Here is a 22,450-nt window from a genome sequence, read left to right on the forward strand (position 1 = left end):
TCAAGATCGCTCAGGCGGCAATGAGTAATCATGATTGACAACATACATATTTGCATATTCTTAAAATAATCCCCCTTTTAAAGGGGTCCGGGGCGTTTAACTTGGAATCGTGCCTCAATTGTGATTAAGCCCAGATTGTTTGTAATTGGTGCACTCCCCTGTCAATCAAAACATAGAGTGAATGATATATGCAGTACACGAACTTAGCTACGCCGTCGGTCAGCCTCATTACAACTTTACAGGCCAACGCTGCTGTTGTCGTATCTGAAAATACCTACTGAGTACTTTTTCCGTCACGATGAAAACGTCTTTGCTGTTAGTATTTGTGGCTGTTACTGTTTTAGTATTGTCTTCTGGTGCAACGGGGAGTGATATGCAACTGCCAAGACATCAAGGCAAACTAGCAGATGTTTTGATTTCACGTCGGGTATGTACTCTATATTGGCGTGTTTCTTTTTATTTTTAAGGTTGGAAGTCATTACAGTGTATAGTCTTAAAGCATTGCAATTCCCTCCTTTGATTAATTTGTAGTCGTTGAAAAAGTACCTTCGTTTCTTTGACGGACAGGATACATGCAGCAATTCACAATACATGAACATTTGTTGTTCGTTGATGCATTGTGAAATTCGCTATAGCCTCAAGGTTAAAATGTATGTACATATTGTATGTATGTATGTATGTATGTATGTATGTATGTATGTATGGATGGATGGATGGATGGATGGATGGATGGATGGATTGATGTATGGGTGGATGGATGTATGGATGGATATCTGTATATTTGTTGTTCATCTATGCATCTGTTTTGATGTCCATGCATTTGCTTGTCTAAGTACCCATATGTGTAGGTACATACATGCAAGCTCGTATCGTGTAAGTGTCTTATGTTCGTGTGTACGTGTACAACTAATACAGTTTGTATGGAGAATGCATCCTATGCTTGACTCGTGTTCTTTCTGGATGCTTGCCTATCATAATGTTTTTTTATACAATTCCAGAACACTGACAAACGACGATCGATAGGTAAGATTAAACTTTTATTCGTTAGAAACAAAGAGAATGGCTTTGTTTACTGTGCACTGTACCAAGTTGAACACTATATATGTATTGATGTAATCCATTTGATACATTCACGTCCGATGCGCCGAAAGGTGTGTCATCTTGTGTCATGTTTCTTTTCATATTAATTTTTCCTGATCATATGCAAAACTGATAGATTGACAAAATAAGGAGTCGTCGATCATAAATGATGTTCACTTTGGTGTCAACACCCCCACTCAAAATTGTTATTCTTTCTCTTCTGTCTAGTTTCTTTCCGCCATTCTGCTTGCCTCTAGGCCTGATGAAGCACCAAATTATACCTGTCTTCATCGGTCTTCAACATAATTACATAACGGAGCATTCATTATTTACGGGAAGGGTGCACTTCAGTGACAAATGAAATGCAAAAAGCAATCCCCCTTCAAATTAGATTTCTAAAATTTGACCAAACAAAGTCATCAACCATATACTGTGACCCCCCCTCCAATTTCCTATTTGATTCATTAACCCTTAGTACCCTAAGGTCCTTTGGTGACAAATAAAAAAACCTTCAACAGTGTTTGCAAGAAAAAGAATGACCCTCCCCCCAGATGTCAATGTTTGTATCAATGATATCTTAATTGACTTATAATTTCTCATTTGACCCTTGAACTTTCAAAGAATCCTTTTGAATGTACTTGAACAAATAATCACGGGTGAAATTTCAATATCATATTTGTCGTTCACATCTGCTCTTTCAAGCTTTTCTCATCACGTATATTTATATCAATATTCAACCGTTTATAAATACACAGAGTTAGCTAGTTTTCTATTATAATTTAATTATTCATAGTTTTCTCATAGTCTTCAATGAATAGTGAATTAACATTTCAGTGAAATTCCAAAATCAAATTTCTTGCACACACATGCACCTGTAACAACTCTAGTGTAATCAAGTACATTAATACCAATATCACATGTTCAGACAGAATAAAACCGTGTTCATGTGCTGTTTTACTTAGTTTTTGGTCAATTCTGTTGTTTATTTTGCCATAACTCAATAAAACCCATTGAAAAATTTGACCATCCCAATCATTGATTGTAAAATTTGACCACTCATAAAAAACGAATGCCCGCTAATTGCAGCCTCGACCATGTACCCTGTCGTGCCTATCTGTGCGATCTAGGGCAACAAGCTGTCAAACAAGACAGCATTGAAAGAGAATAGTTTGACAACCGGTATGTGTGGCCTCCTTTATGGCAGGACACAGTTTTGACGTTGGAACCGTGGGGATAGTTCAGAAACTGTCGCTCTATCATGACTTTCTTGGAACAAATGTATAACAAAGTGTAAAAAAGGACGTATTTCATAATTTTACAACAGGTAGGTCAATTCTCGGGGTCATAACATTTGTAGCGCTTGTAAGAGTTCGAATTAACGATATCGTATTTGTTATGGTTTCACGGTCTGATTTTTATATTTTCATTCGCTTACATCAGAATCCTCAATTCCATTTGACGTACGCAAAACGAATCGGGGTCTTACCCCCTCATCGAAAGAATAATGTTTCTGGTTTATAAGCATTTATGATTGACGACCCCGGTTTGAACCACAGTGTGACTACTGCACTGTCACTGCACAAACACGACAAGGTAATAAAATGAAAATTTAAAAGCAATGCCATATTTCTATTTTGTTCTCATTGCTATATGATTGCTTTTTTGGACTACAATGCTGTTTATCTGTAGATTCAGCAGAAAGCAATATAGCATTAAGGTGCTTAACCTAGATCCTCTCTCTCTCTCTCTCTCTCTCTCTCTCTCTCTCTCTCTCTCTCTCTCTCTCTCTCTCTCTCTCTCTCTCTCTCTCTCTCTCTCTCTCTCTCTCTCTCTCTCTCTCTCTCTCTCTCTCTCTCTAATGTTTTTCTTTTCAGAAGCAACATGCTGTTTGTGGGGCATTCCTTGGTGTTGTGGAAAATAAGGAGAACCGATACTACATGAAAGGGCTTTGGAAGGATTGTGAGTGATATATCGAATTTAAAATAGAAATAATAGAATTTTCTTCACACGTTGATGTATCCCACTTAAGTAAATTAAAGCTGAGGCGGTCGTGGAGCAACGAGGAGAACTTTTATTAAATAAATAACGCAATTTGTCACATCTGCGTTATCATGCAATCCAAGTTTTTGTTGTTCTGCCTGATAACAATAACAATTGTTGCGTGGAAATCGCCGCTAATACTTTTGGACTTTCTTTAAATCCATTAGAGCACCGTTAAAAAGTACTGTTTTCAAATGTACACAGCAGTACACATATCAAAGGTTGTCTTAAAGAAGTATCTGCAACGGCTTATACATGAAGCTTTTGAAACTTTTGACTTTGAGTCAGCAGTTGACAAAGCAAGTTGACATAAAGCCGGACAACTGATTGGCTATACGTGTAAGTTGCGTTTTCAGTAAAGTCTATTATACCTTGCACTAATTTGGGACCAGAAAGAGGTAAACACTGACTGAATGTGCATCAAATTAGAGCTGTTCAGGGTTTCAGCTTTGTTACGAAATATAGCTGCACGCGCGGTATTGCACACTGCTTGTAGAAATTCGGAAGAAAATTGTTACATGCGTTGCTGATTTTTGCCGCTTGTAGTTTGAGCTATTGGTTCACCTTTTAAAATGTGTATCGTAACATTTCCAGTTAACTATGAAGTTATTTTCGTCAACACACAAACCGCGATCCTCCTCTATTCTGAACAGCACTCATTCAAAAAGGAAACAAAGGCTTTAGTCAAAACTTTAATATGGCAACAAATCAACAGTGTGACAGGTGAATTTCAGTGGAATAAATTTTAGTAGGGCTACTCGCAAAAGACACGAATGTTCTCATATTCTCAGAAATAAATAATTGACCGCAGATGTTGAGAGTATCTTTGAAGGTTACGCATGCCAAAAATGACGAAAACAAATTCATATTTATTATGCTTGCATATAAATGAGGAAATTCACGTCGTTTTCAAATAGCCCTACTAAAATGTATCCATAAAAGTATTGATTGGTTTGTATCGGAGTGTTTGTATTCGTTTTGGTATTTTATATAGCAGTGGGAGGATAGCAGTTGTATTTGTTGACGGCCATTATCTGGCAACAATTACTTCCATTGTACAACGAACTATCACATGTATGAGTTCTGTGGAGACAATTTATTTGCTACTGTGAAACAATAATTTTAGGTTAATTTAAATGCATCGAAAACAATTATTGTTTACTTCCTTCTGGCGGATGATGAATAGTCATCAATCATTCGTTTTCTTCAATTTTCGGTTGTTTGATAAAAAAACACTTGCGGACTCTATAGTGTTTTGCCAAAAACTGTAAGGTACACTATTTTAGTCAGGCCCTACTCTATCATATGTTTTGATAAAGTTATACTTTTTCGTCTTTTTTGCAGATACGCCGCTGACCGTGTTCCAGTGTCTACAGGAGAGTACCCAGCTCTGAAGATAGTCAACCCATAACATAGTATGCGCTTCATTCTCATGATTAAAAACAACCAAGACTTATTCCCCCAACGTGTTATTATAAATTTTCTCTAAACGTAACTTCACTGGTTGATAGTGAGAAGTTTTGTCAGCACATATATTATACGTCATTTGCAGTTCATGAATCTCATCAAGCAAACATGTGTTTTCCCTTGTTTGCAAAATGTATTGTCTAGTGGCTGTGTGTATGACATATCTTAATGTAATTTGTTAAGGCTCCAAAATATAGAGTAAAATCATAGCGTTTTTATTTTCTCTCGCACATCCCATACACAACCTCGTTCGGAAACCTAGCGTTAATTGCGACATTGGTTCATATTGACTCTACACGAAAGTAACATTAAGAATTTCTTTTCCATGCAAACATCAGCGCTGATTTTTGAGGTAAATTTGTGTTCTTTGTTCATTCTGATACCGTGCAGAGTTTAAAGAGGCACTCCCACTTGGTAACATTTTTAAAACACATTTTTCAATGCCAACGGTCGATATTTGACGTGGCGACTGCGCACGGATCGCCAGATAAAAACATGTCATTTCCCGAGCGTATTTTTCACATCCCGAAGTTTTACGATCGTTTCTGATTATGACCCGAAATCCCCCGAAGGTTTGTTGTTGTGCTGATTGACGATATTCTAGGGAGTCCATAATAAGTTCGAACGACGCAATTTACCTCCCACTGCGAAGACTTTATATACAGCATTATGCCTTCACTTCAGGTAAGTTTTTAAAACTTCTCCTTAGTTTTTGTCGTTTTCATTATTCTCAATCAGTTCTATTATATTTTTAACCAATACCACATAGATATCAGTATTTACGTGTAAAATATTAGCCGCCTCTGATGACTACATTTTGTCGTCTGCCACACAGTTACGCGTGGTTCGATACATAGCGGCCGCCGCGCATACCACGCGGCGGCCGCTATGTATCAACCCCACGTATCTGTGCTAGTCACCTATGCGAATTCTGGTGGAATCAGCAAACTTTGTTTTCCGTTTTTTCTCCGAGTCAGTAAGACTCGGCTTTCCCCCACGGGGCATGACCGATCACCGACGCGAGTGGTACTGTGGCGTACAGCAACGTTAGCATAGACTCGTACTCCATAGCTTAGTTGACAATGGCCCATTGCCGAACGTTCGATGTTCGGAAACTGAATTTAGGTGGGCCACCGGAATTCAAACTTTTACTTTTTTGAGGACATGTTTTTATCGATATCTCGTGATCCGCGCGCAGTCGCCACGTCAAATATCGACCGTTGGCATTAAAAAAATTTGTTTTAAAATGTTACCAAGTGGGAGTGCCACTTTAATCCCCGGGTCGAAGAAGGTGTGAGTAATGTTCTCTTTGACTGTGGTACCTGTTACAGGTTGGTGCACGGACTAATATCAATGTTAGTCACTTAAACTTTGCATCTTGCTCAATGTTAGATGACTTTCTGGAGGTGGCCTGGCTGTTGAATTTTAAACCAATTTTTCTTGCAAGACCAGTGCATGCGACAACGTATGGACAGCCGAGTGTTCAGTTCTGTAAAAGTAAACCGCTTTTGTGTATAATACCGATTATGTCTTTAGTAAAATTTGTATTATGGAATTTTATTTTATCAGATCTGGTGCAGTTTACGTAAAATCTACCAAAAAAGGAAATGCAATGCCAAATTAAATGAGGTGCAGGGAAGGTACATTCCTCGAAACATAGCAAGGTCAAGTTTCACTCAAACATTCCTGAGGAAAACTTTCAGCCGACCTCTTTTTCGAAAATACAGTAAGCTTTAAGAAATGGCGATATCAATAGCTCTGTTAACTCTCTAAGGGCAAAACTATTTCGATAAACTTTATGTATTAGATTAGGTTGAACATAAGCCCTACGGAAGACCAAAATCAAACAATTTAAAGGTTGATAGTCGGAATATGTATCCCTATGCTCATGACTGTTTCTTAAATTACGAGAAATGATGACTATCGATGCGTACGTATACACGCACAGATTATGTACAGTATTTCTTAGGAAGCAAGATAAGGCAGATAGTAGTTTATGAAACATATGACGTTGATATTTAATATTCAAGCGTGTGTTGTTTAACAAGACAACAGTAGCCACCTATCAAAACTATATATCGCAAGTAACCTTTAGAGTGACCTAGTAAAACTTTACTCAGTATGTCTTTGATACAATTGTTTAGCTGGCCTTCAGGCTTAAGTCTTATATGTCACTCAGTATTCTGCTCACCCTATCTTGTTGTGTCTGCGTTGGTCTTTCTCTCCTTCTCCCGCCCTCCCTCCCTCACTATTGCTCTTCTCTCTCTCTCTCTCTCTCTCTCTCTCTCTCTCTCTCTCTCTCTCTCTCTCTCTCTCTCTCTCTCTCTCTCTCTCTCTCTCTCTCAGTATTCCTTTATCAACAGTAAAGTACACAGACATTTTATCCGTGAGAACCTTTGTTATCTATACCTTCGTACAACAAAAGATAAACTGTTCGAACTGCCTGGCAAATACAATACTGATCGATACGTAATCAGATGGCGGTCGTGATAGTGGCTTGTTTTTTAGGATATCATTTTGATGAATTGTTGCCACAGCTTCAGAACTCCTTGACCTGCTCAGGTCACCAGACTGGAAGGCGACATTTTATATGATGGACACCTTGCAGAATTTGAACGAAGGCCGTGGAAGGCAATCTGCATGGCATTAAATAAACAGTAAAGGGGTTAGGAATATAGTTTTGTTTTATATTCTAATGGTACTTGACGGTAATATCGTATGAAGACTTTGCTAGTTTTTTTTTAAATGGGCTTTTTAACTACTTGAATTTGTGTTGATATATTTTTACTTGTATAATTACTTGTCAACAAAGCCTGTATGTGTGCAATGGGTATTGTGCATTATGAAGTGTGGTAGCGAGGCTAACGCTTTGTAATTCAACATACGCCATCAAAACGATTCAGAAAAAAGGCATTTGTTTAATTAAAAATGAATAAATTAATATATAAACGATGTTTTCATAGATTACCATAAAATAATACAATCGATGGAGATGCAACGTTACCTTCAAGAAAAAATAGAAAATGATGAAACGAAATTTCAGCAAAGGAATACAAAGTTCTGATGTACAACAACACTGAAGGTTGACAGAATGGAGTCGTGTTACGTGAAATTTACCATTAAATTTTACACTGACTATTTGCCCGATGATAGGACCGTACTGCTATCATTTACTGAAAGATAAATATTTATATTTTCGCAACTTTTATCAGTTAGCAATTCTGACTGCTATGTTCAGCTGCCTCCCTGACCTCGGAAAGATATCAGCACACCATTGATATTTAGGTTGTAATACAATGTTTATGAGAGCTTTGATAGCTCAAGACCGTGTTTTACCCAACAAAACAAGTTAAAACATAGGGACGCAAAATGACAGTTCTTTTGAAAAATACATTAAAGTAATGTATGCCCTGAAGATACAGGATATCAAGTTTTGTGCACACTTTGCGCGAGGAAGTGAGCATATCCCTAAACAAACTGAGAAGTCGCTTAGAAATTATTTAGACAAGAGGAGAACACCTACTCGGTCATAAATTCGCCCAAACGTGGTCATGGTCGCTCCCATTCTGTTACAACCTAAATCTCCTGTACGAATTTCGAAACAAGTCCACAAAAGCAGTATATCAACGGGTAAAACGTTGTATGATTTTAAAATCAAAATGTCAATACCTGGCTACCGCTTGGTGATGGATAAGTAGTTACGGGAGAATCTACAATGGCACATAGTTTCCTATACAGGTGCCGCCAACTGGTAAATTTCATCAATGAGTTGGCGGCGCCTGTGTATATCAAGTGACCACTGGAAGAACGTAAATTCATGTATCGTCAATGAATCAAACTCACAAATAGTTGAAGGAATAGTCAATACATAATAGAATGTAGTAACACAAGTTGTGGATGGAAGGACTGGGAATCTAACGAAAGGCTTAAAGTGTTGACGCGGCTAGTCAATAGAGACGCACACGAGATTGGGCACAACACATTTTCTCAAGTGTCCCAATCTACCTGCGTTGCTGATAGCGAGTCTTGCTCGTCTTGTCTAACAAAAGTATGGTGTACAGTTGGTCGCACTTAAGAGTGTGAGAAAAGTGATTAAATTCCACAAACTGACGGACTAGTGTTTTACTTTACTCGTTTGAGTATTTCGCTGTTTACCCTGAAGCGTTTTATGCATATTACCTTTTATGTGATTTATAAAATATTGAATGAATCATTCTCGTTTATTGGAGTAAGAGAGCTTCGTGCAATTTTGCTGAAGTGAAGCACATGTTTTCACTCAATCCTAACCGTATTTAGGGAATGGTACAACACGAAATAAATTGTGTTTACTAGAGTATTGCCACATCTGCCTGCAAATATAATATTGGTTGCCCATGATAATTACTTAATCATGCGATTTATTTTTGAAAGGTATGATGTCTGATAGTTCGTTTGTTTTTTCTTATCGTATTCTCAATCCCGAACTGTTAGACCCTTTGTCAACATTCGCAAACTTTCCGTACTACAACTTTCAACAAATGTTTCACTACAGTGTACTAGTATTTCATTTCTTCCGTTTTTATCTAATATTTTCAAGATGAACGAAACATAATAATGGGTTCTTATATAGCGCACATATCCACAAGTACATGTGCTCAAGGCTCTTTACAATTATTATTACCCCTGGTCACTGGACCTAATATGATACCACTCAACTCCCTGGGGAGCAAACAACAGCTCACATGTGCAGCCAATAAGCGCAGCAGAGCTAAACGCACACATAACAACCTCTGTCCTACCAGGTACCAATCACTCCTGGGTGGGGAGAAGCAATGAGGAATAAAGTACCTTGCTGAAGGACACAACACCACAGCCATGCCGGAGCTGGAACTCACCATCCCTTGATCGTGAGTCCACTGCTCTAGCCACTGGCCCATGATGCCTCCATTTGGGGAAAAGCACAATATTCTTGTATCTTTTGGATGACATCTGTACTATTTCCAAGAAAACATTTGGCACTTAACACTTTATAACACTTTAAGACGATAAACTGACGATAAATGCTGGCTTAATAGCCACGCCCACCATGTTGGATTTGAAAAGTGCTTTAATAAGTTGTCACTTGCGAGGAAAGAATCACGTGACAGAACGAATCCTCGAAGCAAGTGGACGCCAATTATTCATGTATACGCGAGTAAACAGGAAAGGAACCACTCCCATCTCAGAGTCAAGGATCACAAATCACACCCAGGTGTTTGGAGCATCTTTGTTCTCATAAACTGTCGACATCACCCGGTATGGTTCACTGCGTAATTTCTGCGACCGGCTGCATTAGCTTTTCATTGGTATAGCGCAGCCAGCGGCAAAATCAAGGTAGGGAACCAGACTACCAGACTTAACTTAGAATCGTCACTGAATTGTGATTAAAGTGGATGGTTTTTAATTGGTGTATTCACTTGTCAATCAAAACAAAGCGTATGCAATAAACGAACAAAACGACGTTGTCCGTCAGCGTGATTCACTATTTACAAGCCAACGCTGCTGTTGTCGTACATGAAAATACCTGCTGTACTTTCCACCACGATGAAAACGTCTTTCCTGTTAGTATTTGTGGTTGTTTCCCTTTCAGTATTGACTCCTGGTACAACGGGGAGTGATATGCAACTGTCAAAACATCAAAGCAAACTAGCAGATGTTTTGATTTCACGTCGGGTATGTACTCTATATTGATGCCTTTTATTTTTTTCAGTACTGTGTATAGTCTCTAATCATCACTATTCCCTCCTGTGATTAATTTCTAGTCGTTGAAATAGTGCTTTCTTTCAAGGATGGACAGAATACAAGCAGTCGTAAACACGTACACATGTATGTATGTATGTATGTATGTATGTATGTATGTATGTATGTATGTATGTATGTATGTATGTATGTATCTATGTATCTATGTATCTATGTATCTATGTATGTATGTATGTATGTATGTATGTATGTATCTATGTATGTATCTATGTATCTATGTATGTATCTATGTATCTATGTATGCATCTATGTATGTATCTGTGTATCTATGTATCAATGTATGTATCTATGTAAGCATTTTCGTATGTATGTATCTATGTATCTATGTAAGTTGTGCATCTGTTTACATGTCTATGCACTTGCTTGTGTAAGTAAAAATTTATGTACGGACATACGTACCCATATAATGCTTCCAATGCTGGACTCGTGCTCTTTCTCCTTGCCATGTACTTGCTTATCAAATGTTTTTATACAATTCCAGGACAATTACAAAAGCCGAGCAACTGGTAAGATTAATCTTTAATTTGTAATATCATATCATATCATATCATATCATATCAATATCATATCATATCATATCATATCATATCATATCAAACATGCTATGCGTGTATTACAATTCCGCTACTGTTAATATAATACTGAAATGAACCCGTATATTAACACTGTAACCGAACTACTTACAGCTACGCATACCTATGATCTTTGTTGGTATGTTCGTATACATATAAAACAGCTGAGCGAAGAAGACAAATGATAATCCCAAACGTCATTATGATTATGGTCAAAATTTCGTTGTTTGCGGTCAGTTCATGGGCATTGCACTTAGGTACAAGTACAGCAAAAACATACGAACGAACGTATTGAAAATTTGTATCTTTTGGAAGTTTTGCCGACACCTGTCATCGTTCACGGCCGGTACCATACGCGATGATACGGTGCAGTGTTTTCATGTTGTCTACGCTGCTGAAGATTAAGATACCGGTTGACAGTGCATCATTATAGATCCGCCTTACGACAAATTTCCTGTTGATAGGCTTAAGTATGCAGGTAGTGAATTACATCGTTTACAGCCATAAATTAGCCTCAAAAATCCAACCACACTGAAAATACTCGCGATAGACTAGGTGTACATATTATATTTCCGATTTGTACCTGTCAGTGAGATTCACAGGTCATGATCGTGTCCGGTGGCACCGGTGCGGGTTTCAGATACAATGTAAGATCTGGGGAAAGTCTAACTTTCATTTAGGTTGTTAAATGAAGTTTAGTTCTAGTTAGGCAAGCCAGGTTGAAAATATACGAGGAGATGACGTAAATACCTTCGAAATGTTTTATTCGAACAGCAACAAAATCACGAACGAGTTACGTCACTACAGCTAATAGTGTACTCATTTCACGTTTTCCCTAATCTGCTCACAATTCCTTTCTAAGATGGTAAATTCAGTCTATTTCACGTCTGGGTATATGTATAATTCTTCGGGATAAACGGACTGATACGGGTATTATATCCACTGTATGTGTGCATTCATAGATGTTGCAGAGCTGCTTGATCTAGCCTCTTAGCTGTTCATACTCGATCGAGTTTGAAATCAAACGCTGGCGTGGCGCGAGTATTTTGACCGTTTTTGGCGGCCTCATAACTTTCACACAGGGATGAGGTTATGTATCAAAACACGTAAACACACTCATTTCAAACACTCCAGCCTATGTTTTACGTCCACCGTCATTTTAAACTTAAAATAAATCTTTAAATTGTGAAAACATATGTCGCTATCTTAATATTTATATTGTTCGCTTTAAAAGTGCTCCATAAACCCTCCCTTGAAGTGGAATGGCCCAAAAGCGGAATAATATCAAGAAGTGGTTGTCATCACTTCTTAGCTACGATACCAACTTTTAATTAGTACAGCGAGGGGCAAGGAAGGTCAATGTCAGTTGATTTTGTTGCTAATTTCGGAACGTCTGTAAGAAAACAATCATAACAAAAGCATGCATGTATGATAGGGATTATTATACGAAGTTAGGGCGATACCGAGTCGTATTCTCGTGATGACAGTCTGCATTTTGACTCGTTGCTGCGCAACTCGTCAAAATACGGACACATCACTCGATAGACGGGGTATCGCCCAAACTTCGTGTAATTATATAACCCCTAAATATAATATAATATAATATAATATAATATAATATAATATAATATAATATAATATAATATAATATAATATAATATAATATAATATAATATAATATAATATAATATAATATAATATAATATAATATAATATTAATATATTATATATAATATAATATAATATAATATATAATATATTATAATATAATATATATAATATAATATAATATAATATAATATAATATTATAATATATAATATAATATAATATAATATAATATAATATAATATATAATATAATATAATATAATATAATATATCCTCTCTCTCTCTCTCTCTCTCTCTCTCTCTCTCTCTCTCTCTCTCTCTCTCTTCTCTCTCTCTCTCTCTCTCTCTCTCTCTCTCTCTCTCTCATTGATTCCCTCTCATTGATTTTTTACAGACCCAATCTGCTGTATCCTACAGTGGCCTTGCTGCTCTGAGTAAGGAGAACCGATAGTATGTCAAAGCACTGCGAAAGGACTGTAAGTCATGTATCATTTTATTCATCTTGCTACTCTGGTGTAGAACATTCCTCTGGATGATTTCAATATAAAATGATAGTACAATGCTGTTGGACCATTAATTGAACAATTTTCGGATACCAGGAAAGACAACCAAAATACGAACTTCATTGTAATGAAGAAGCATACGCATCAGGCTCCAAACTTCTGGAAGTTTAAGTGACAATAGCTTTGTACTTACCTTTTTCTAGTTATACTCAAAAGAGCAGACACGGTACAAAAGTACCGAATTATTATTCGTCGCATTTTCTTTAAATGTCGGTATGTTTGGTAAAAAAAAACTCAAGCCACCTTACTACTTTGCCAAAACCTGTAAGTGACAATGTCTTTGTCAGGTTTTACTATATCATATGCTTCAATGAATTTTTCGTCTCTAACAGACACGCCGATGACCGTTTTCCAATGTACACAAGAGTGTACCCAGCTCTGCAGATCGTCAACCCGAAAAATAATATGGGCGTCATTATCAAAATTTAAAAAAATCACAAGTTGTTTCCCAAGCATGTGATATTATAAATTTTCTGTAAAATACATTTACTGACTGATAATGAGTAATTTTGTCAACACAAATTTCGTACGTCATTTATGATTAAATTCTCATAAATCCTGTCAAGCAAACATGTGTTTTCCATATTTACAACATACATTATCTAGTGACTGTGTATAATATAGTTTAATGTTCTCTGTTACGGCTCCCACATCGGTAGGATTTTAATATTTTCTCTCACATCTCAAAAATGACCATGGTCGAAAACCGAAGGTCGTTTTTGGCCTTGGTACATACCGACGGTACACAACGGTAACATGTATTTTTTTCTTTTCCATGCAACCATCAACGCTGATTTTTGAGGCACATTTGTGTTCTTTGTTGATTTGATGCCGCGTTGAACTTAATCACGAGATCCATGAGGGAGTCAATAATGTTAAATTTCTTGTATTGTTTGTTTTAACGTACGGCCGTAATACTTGTCACGGGTTGGCGCACAGACTAAGATCGACCAAGATATTATCAAGTAACGGTCGTGCGAAATGTTGAATACCCATGTTCTTACTGAAATTGTGCATCTCGCTAAATAACACATGATTTGCTGGAGGTGGTGCCGCTGTTGAATCTAACATCTGTTTTTCTTGCAACCCCAGAACATGTGACAACGTATGGACAGCCGAGTGTTCTGTTTTGAAAAGTACCCTATCCCCTTTGTATAGAATACAGATTATGTCTTCAGTAAACTATGGATTATGGATTTTTATTTAATCAGCTCGTGGGACAGTTTACGTAATATGCACATAAATATGAAACAGAGGGGCTTCAAGTTTTACTCAAACGTTCCTCAGGTTAGGAAAACTGTCAGCCGTTTACGTATTCGAAATGGTCGACGTCGCCAGCTGTGTTAACTCGATGGGCAAAGAGAAAGCTTGCGATATTCAAAAAGATAAGATAATGCAAACTTTATTTACTACATGAGCTTCAAAACAATAGCTATCTATCAAAACTCTTATCTGGCAAGTAACGTAGATTGACCTGATAGTATTTTTTCTCAATATATCATTTAGATTATTGTTTAGCTGGCTTCCAACTCTGTACTGTCTGCCTGTCTTACTCTCTAACTCCCCCTGCCCTCTCTCGAACATTTTTGTCCAACGATATTTAACAATTATACTTTGAATTTGAGATTCAATAGCAAAATGTGGAGTAATATCATAGTTGAAATAAACTAGTTTCTCGGGTGCATTCAATTTATCCATTGTGTACAAAATGTTGTCGGTGAGAACATTCGGTATCGAGGCATGTGTATACAACTGGTAATGCCACTTGTAAATGATTCAAACTGGCTGACATGTAAATACCGATCGATCTATGGCTGTGGTGTAAACCTTTGACGACCTGTGAAATATTTAATATTTGATAACGAAGTTATTGTGATGACATTAATAAACTTGGATACTGATGTTTTATTCCACAAAACACATTTTCTGTTCTCATCATTTTGGTGAATTGTTGCCACAGCTTGGTAGAACTACTTGACCTGACCACGTCAACAGACTGGAAGTCGACATTTTATACAAGGGTTATTTTGAAGACCGCAGGAGATCGGCAACATGTCATCTAACGGAGAAGAAAAAGTAGGGCCGGGAATAGCTTTTCGTTCTAACTGGTACTGAACAACATGTCTAATTCCGTTACACCTCCAAAAACTTTTGAATATTGTTTTACTATCTTTTTATAATTAAAAAGCATACTTCTTTCACTCCTAAAGTGATGTTGAAATTCTGCTGATCTGGTTGTCAAGACAACTTTTGTGTGTTGAATCAGTGTCAAAGTTTATTGCTGTCAAGGGATTAACTTTAATCTGTCTACTATAGAATTCATTGGTTATCAATAACACGGTATATGTGCATGATGAAGTCTGTTAGCAAGGCTAACACTTTGTAGGCGCTACTCAACATACTCCAGGAACGAGATTCAGAAAATGTGTTTCATGGAATAAAAACAAATGAATGACACAGACGATGTACAAGACAATGATATCAAAAAGTCCACTTATTTCTCTTAGAACAGTGACTTCAATAAATGGACGATGGCAAGGTAACATTACGCTCATGGAAAATGATAAACGGTTTTACAACGAAATCTTACTCGAATATATATATTTAATGTTGTAAGAGTAAAAACCGAAGCTTGCTGTTCGCCTAATGACTTTATACTGCTCCCAACGTTCATTTACTGAAGTATCCTAAGGTGTGAACGATACAATGTTGTCGTCATATCATTGAAAGGTAATGCAAAATAATTTATCTTCAGTTTGTTTGCTAAAGCTTGTTTTTACCTTACCAAATGATTAAAATATGAAAACAGAAATATGACTATTCCATGGCCAAGTACATTTAAAGTTATATGACCCAAGTTCTAAAATGGAATGTTGTGAAGTTTTTCACTTACTTTTTATAAGAACATTAACAAAATCTCGTAATAGAGAACAAAGTTGAAGATTCACAGATAAGATATTGGGATAAAAGAAGCAATCTGCCCTAAATAAACGGAGGTGAAAACGGAAAGATTGCTGTTATTCTCTTTTTCACTAAATTGTCTATGCAAACTTAAAACACCATTCCACATAAACTGTACAGCAGTAAAATTTTTAGAAATTGAAAATTAAAATCTCAGTACTTGGTACGTATATATATAATTGTTTCACACACTAGACGAGATTTAGGGAATAGTGTAGATGTAGATTTTCAGATCTGTACATCACTTCAAATACTAAGTAGTTAAAATCAGTATGAATCGAACGTAAGATAAAAAAAATATTCAGGAGGGAGGTGGTAAGGGGATAGATACATGATAGAAAATGGTGATCAAGCTCGGGGTAGGGAAGGCGAACGAGTTATCGATATGCCATTATTGATCAAAAGAATAGAAAAATGTAAATTGAGGCAAAAAACGTTCACATGGATATTTGAAGAGTTCAAAGGTCATCGTTACTTTGTCTTGCATATGCTAGTGATTCAGATGACTAATTATAAAATACGTCATTAATTTCCCATCTGCCCTCAACGATCGCGGAATGAGAATCAAATACTGACAAAAACTATATGCTACAGCTCCATGCCAAGCTGACGAGCAGGCTTGCTTAGCCTGGCAAGGCCTGTGTTAGTCGTAGCACAAAGGTGAACTGTGTCAGAAGGGAATGCCTATACACCTTTAACCCTTTGAGTGCTGTAATTTTTCCCACCAACATTTCGGTGCAAATTTTCCAAATTTCCGTTTATTTTATGTTATTTTTGGGGATAATTTTGAACCAAATGGACATCACATTTCATTGGCTGCAGTTTTTTATCAAAATTTAGCCAAAAAATTGAAAAAAAAATAACTAGGGAATATTTTTAAAGGTGACAAAAATTGACATTGGCCCTCAAAGGGTTAAGCTCTTCAAACAGTATATGCTAGGTCGTAGACAGTACTCTGGTTCCTTGTATTAAACAATTATCTGTGTACATTACACGGCGTGTTAAAAGCGCGAGAAAAAACATACACCAACATTACATTTCTTCAAAACCCTGCCACTCTTTCGATTATATCATATACAGAATTCGATTTGGAATCTTGAAACAACTTTTTATGTGAAACTGTCAAAGTGGATCTTGTACTTGAAAATAAGGAAGGATTGTCGATATATGGGAACTGGTGATCGTGGATTGCATCTAGAGCAGTGTGACATGGTCATGATGAGAGTGCTTCTTTCCGAAATTTTTTATGATCGCTGTTAGCACGAACACTGGTCAAAACGTTTTAAGATAACAGGGCCTTTACTTTACCATATGCAAGAATACTGAATTTTCTTCTTGTTTCATAGTTAAAGTCCAGAATGCATTAATTGGTGCACGATGACCGACTTCGACGTAGGATCTTGTCTGATCCCTCACAGGCAAACTAGGAGTAAATAGTCAACAAATATTATATTATATTTTTTCTTAATTATTAAAAATAATAAAGAAATAATTATGAAATGTATTGGTCATGATGATCGGATTATAGTAAAATTCTGTAGTTGATACATTGAAACAGAGTAGTGAAAAATTAGTCAAAAGTTACAGCTAATGTCTCATTAAAGTCGTGTTACTATTTCATCAGGGTTGAAAGGAAGGCGGGAAGCCATACTTCTACTGTATATTTTACAGGTTCTAAAAACAATATTAATCGTGAACATTGCCTATTCGCCTTGCAGGGGTTATCATCCGTATCCTCTTGGATCTTAAGGTTGTCCATCAATTAACGATATCTGACAAAGGTCCTTGCGCTTTCAGGAGATATATTGCAGATTGTATTCGTGATCATTTACATAGCGCCACGTCACGCGTCACTTGTTTGAAAGTCACGACTCTATATCCCACGGTTCTGTACCATCCTATGGTTAATATTTGGGAATTATTCTGAGTTTTGAATTATGACACAAGTTATTTAGAACTCTTTCTAAAACCATAAATATATATCTGGTTTTGCTTGACAAAAAATTTGCAACAGAAACTTTTGCACACAGCTGAACGAAATACTCGTGAAGAAGTGTAATATAGGTTGGGATTAAGCTTATTGTACAAGATCAGCTGCCGCGTGGGGCTCTCTCGGTTGAAACTGTTGCTTCTTAGACTTACAACGTCCTTTCTGACCAGTGAATTCGGATGTTGTGCCCACGAGTACAGCGGTGCCGTCACTCGCATCTCTTAGGCTCGATGTCGTCACTGCGTTGTTGACGCGAGAGCGAGGGCAGAAGCCGATCAAAGACAGAACCTTGTAGTAGCCTTCTCTGAACTGTTTGTTCATCACGCCGTAGAGGACGCTGTTCAGACTGCTGTTGCCGTGGGCCATGGTGATGATAATGATGTGCAACCACTGCGGGAGCACGTCCTCGAAGTCGACGAGGACGATCACGGCGTAAGGTCCCCAGCAGATGAAGAACACGATGAAAATGGCGAAGAAGGTTTTCAGTAGTTGGATGTCCTTCCGCTTCACGTGGTACTCGTCGGCCCCGAACTGGACCTGGAGCGAGGCGATCCGGTGCCGCTGTGTGCGCACGAGCAGGTACACCTTCAGGTAGCAGAAGCAGACGACAGACAGGGGTAAGAAGACGGAGAGTGTCAGGAAGAAAAGAGTATAGCTGTAGCTAGCTGTGCGCTCGTAGGTGCACACCATGGTCTTGTGGTCGTAGACATGACCGCCCCAGCCGAGGAAGTTTGGCAAATCCATGAGCATGCAGCCGACCCAGATGCCGAGGGCCATGAAAATTGAGTTACGTTTGGTGTAGACTTTCTTGTAGAGGGTGTTCTTGCAGACATATATGTACCTGGGGAAAAATAAATGTACCACAGAACGAGAGAGAGAGAGAGAGAGAGAGAGAGAGAGAGAGAGAGAGAGAGAGAGAGAGAAACGGTTAGATATTTGCATCAAGTATCGTAAAAAATGCGATTTTGCGCATCACGAATCCAGATATAGACCGTGGACAGTTTTGTCAGGAAAGCGGAAACATGATATATGATATTGCTCGCAAAATATTCTCGTTTCAAACCACCATGTGGCACATACATCTCAGCTTGACATCATCATCATTCGTACCCGCTAGGAGGGACCATGGTACGTGGTCAGGAGGAATCTTTGGCCGGCGGGCTGCTCAAAAGAAATCTCCGCGGCAGAAAGAAGTACTGTATTAGAAAAGTAAAGAACGACACGGCGACCAGGTTGTAAAAAATTAGGGGATGTATACAGAAATACTGTGCAAAGCCTTTAGAAAATGGAACATGAGAAAGCTAACCGCTCAATACAAAAGTAATGTAAATATTGTGCACCTTACAAGGCGTGTCACAAAAATCATATAGGCATAAACGCTAGCGCTTTGATGGGCGAAATACATAGAGAGTTTATCCCTACCAAACAATATATGCTTGCATTTACAATGCATCCCATTATTTAAGCTATTTATGGAAATTTACAGCCAATAAGTGCTAGAAATGTTTCACTAGGTGCAGTTATCTTGCCAGGGAAGCCCAAGGAATATCTTTTTCAGTATGGCCTATAGTTAGGAAGTGTTGGCAAATGACAATCCTTGACTCGCTCTCTCTCTCTCTCTCTCTCTCTCTCTCTCTCTCTCTCTCTCTCTCTCTCTCTCTCTCAGCTAAAATACAGTCGATTCGCAGGGATTGCAGCGTAAGTACAATGTACCAAGTTTCCATACATACATACATACATACATACATACATACATACATACATACATACATACATATTAAATTTTACATCTACATGTCATCTCGCCAACATGATCACCCTACCTGTTGATGCTAATGGCCATGATATTCCACAGCGAGGCGATGCAGGCAACGAGACAAGTACTGGCGATAATCTGGCAGAGCACGGTCTTGTCAGCGAAGAATTCGTGCCTGAGTAGAATGCCCACGATGCTGAACGTGTCTACAAACGATGTCACCCAGAGATCTGCCAGCGCCAAGTTCATGATGAAGATGTTGCCGGCCGTGTGGAGCTTGCCGCTGACGAGAACGACACCGATCACCATGATGTTGCCCACTGTGCCGACGATCATTAACACGAACTGTACGATCAGGTAGAAGTAGTGAAACGGCGTCATGTCGTCAGCATAGGGCGAGGACGTGCTGACGGGGTGAGAGCCGATGCTGTTCGTCAAGTTTGTGCAGTTTGCGTTACTATCGTTGACCGCTTCAACGCAGCTGGCGTTGAAGGTGTTCCCTGCGGTAAAGTTGTTCATCTTTGCAGGCCGACGATGCTCAATAAAACTGGGATGATTCGCACAACTGACACAGCTGTGCTTCCGTTGAAAAAGAGCACGACTTTCCTCAGTGTCAGTATTAGGCCAAATATGATTGGAAGTTTTCTGCGAGCTGGTACTTGTGTCGGATTAAGACACTTTTCAGGTCAAAATTGCCAGAAAAAAAAAACTGAACAGGAGTGATCTGATCCGTCTCGACAGCCGGCCTTGCAGCGGACTGAGTCGTTTTAGCCGCCTACCTACTTTCTTATTGAAACCAATAACTATGGTAACGAATCTGTTTCCGTCATCGTTATGGTCGATTGCACGACAGTTCCAAATTATCACGGAGTCCTTTTTTTCTAACAAGCTGAACTTGTCCTTGCTATCTGCTCGTATCGTTGTTCTTTCGAGTTTCGAAATTTTACAAGATGCATTTGATGACCACGACAAAGACCACACAATCGTTTTTACATATTCTGACTCGGATTTAATGCTGTCTGATCAATTTAAATGTCACTGCTCGATTTTATCAGAAATGGTGTGGAATGCGCATGCGTAATATGAAATGCTGCGAATGAAACGTTAACATTGTAGCGTTATGTATGACAGCTATAGTTCAGGTAAATACAATTGCTGAATGGTATACGGACGTAACCACAGTTATATCCATCAATTGACCGATAGATAGATAGATAGATAGATAGATAGATAGATAGATAGATAGATAGATAGATAGATAGATAGATAGATAGATAGATAGATAGATAGATAGATAGATAGATAGATAGGTAGGTAGGTAGGTAGGTAGGTAGGTGTACGTACGTACATACGTACATACACACGTACACACGGACATACATACATACATACACACACATACGTACATACATACATACATACATACTGTGATGTAGCCACTAGATAGTTAATATTATATGATATTTTATGACTTGAATTTAGTTTGTATGACTGACAGTGAATGACCGACAGTGACCTATAGTAACCCCTTCTCAGCTGAATAAAGTGCTACGACTTAGAATATATTTCGGGGTATCGTGCCGTCTCTTATACGTCTACTCCCACGCTACGTGACAATACATACATACATACATACATACATACATACATACATACATACATACATACATACATACATACATACATACATACATACATACATACATACATACATACATACATACATACATACACACACACACACACACACACACACACACACACACACATACATACATACATACATACATACATACATACATACATACATACATACATACATACATACATACATACATACATACATACATACATACATGTTAAACCCGGTTACTTCGACTGTCTTTTATATTCGCCAGCCAACTAAATGCGGACCCTGGTTCGTTGCAGTTTGTATATGAGCGCGGTGGCTGTGCTGGAACATGCAGGCGATGACAGCCGTGTAAGCGAGCTTTCCTAAACTGTCGTCTGCTGCCAAGCCTCGGAAACGTTAGATATATATATTCTCTGTTATATCGTCGGTGGGTTCCATGTCAAATATAAATATACTACCTTTCTTAGACGTTTGAGATGGTAATAGTGAGCACCTTTACTTTATAGATTCAAAGCGAAAGTGGTTAATATGTAGAATGCTCCTCGGAGACAGATATTCTGACTCCAAAATTTTAACAATTTTTTTTCTTTTTTTTGATCTACCACTAAGGGTGGGGGACTCATTTCAAAGCTCTTGGCGTAAGGAACGGTTTCACCGTCTTAGTATTTTCTTAGTTTTTCATTGTCTTAGTTTTTTAAAAATCGAAAATTTATATTTCCCCCATAGAGATAAAACAGTGATGGAGGCCATTATGAATTTTAAAAACATCGGTAAATGTCAAGTAATTTGTTTCTCTAGTACCAGAACTAGCACGGTGACCCCTGATTTTTTTATTTTTGATTTGGTGGGAGAACGGTCGAAAGTTTCACTGGAAAAGTTTTAGCAAAAGTTTCACTTTCGAGGCGCATACTACCTGAAGTAGTAATATAGTGTGTTGAAACTCCGGAGACACCCAGCTACTTAGAACTAATAATACGATTAGAACTAATTTGGGATAATTT

The 22,450-nt window shown here is 37.9% G+C and overlaps 1 protein-coding gene and 1 long non-coding RNA gene across 3 annotated transcripts; one reads left to right on the top strand and one right to left on the bottom strand.

Moving 5' to 3' along the window:
* Positions 1-84: 84 nt before the first annotated feature.
* LOC139138347 (uncharacterized) lies at positions 85-15,585 on the top strand. Of its 2 annotated transcripts, none has more exons than XR_011553585.1 (7): positions 85-427; positions 999-1,023; positions 2,955-3,039; positions 4,465-10,278; positions 10,847-10,871; positions 12,941-13,022; positions 15,070-15,585. It is a non-coding gene; the product is annotated as an uncharacterized lncRNA (long non-coding RNA). The 2 variants fall into 2 exon arrangements; XR_011553584.1 differs by lacking the exon at positions 15,070-15,585 and adding an exon at positions 13,442-13,679 and having other exon boundaries at positions 86-427.
* Positions 15,586-18,147: 2,562 nt separating this feature from the next.
* Positions 18,148-18,810, bottom strand: LOC139145038 (melatonin receptor type 1B-B-like). Its single transcript, XM_070715963.1, has one exon. The coding sequence runs from the start codon at positions 18,808-18,810 to the stop codon at positions 18,148-18,150; it is 663 nt and encodes a 220-aa protein (XP_070572064.1).
* Positions 18,811-22,450: the final 3,640 nt, after the last annotated feature.

Source organism: Ptychodera flava, chromosome 1, assembly GCF_041260155.1.
Source record: "Ptychodera flava strain L36383 chromosome 1, AS_Pfla_20210202, whole genome shotgun sequence".
Taxonomy (NCBI): domain Eukaryota; kingdom Metazoa; phylum Hemichordata; class Enteropneusta; family Ptychoderidae; genus Ptychodera; species Ptychodera flava.

What these genes read in the sequence shown, in the direction of transcription:
- LOC139145038 (XM_070715963.1), bottom strand. Translation starts at nt 18,810, where the DNA reads ATGCTCATGGATTTGCCAAACTTCCTCGGCTGGGGCGGTCATGTCTAC.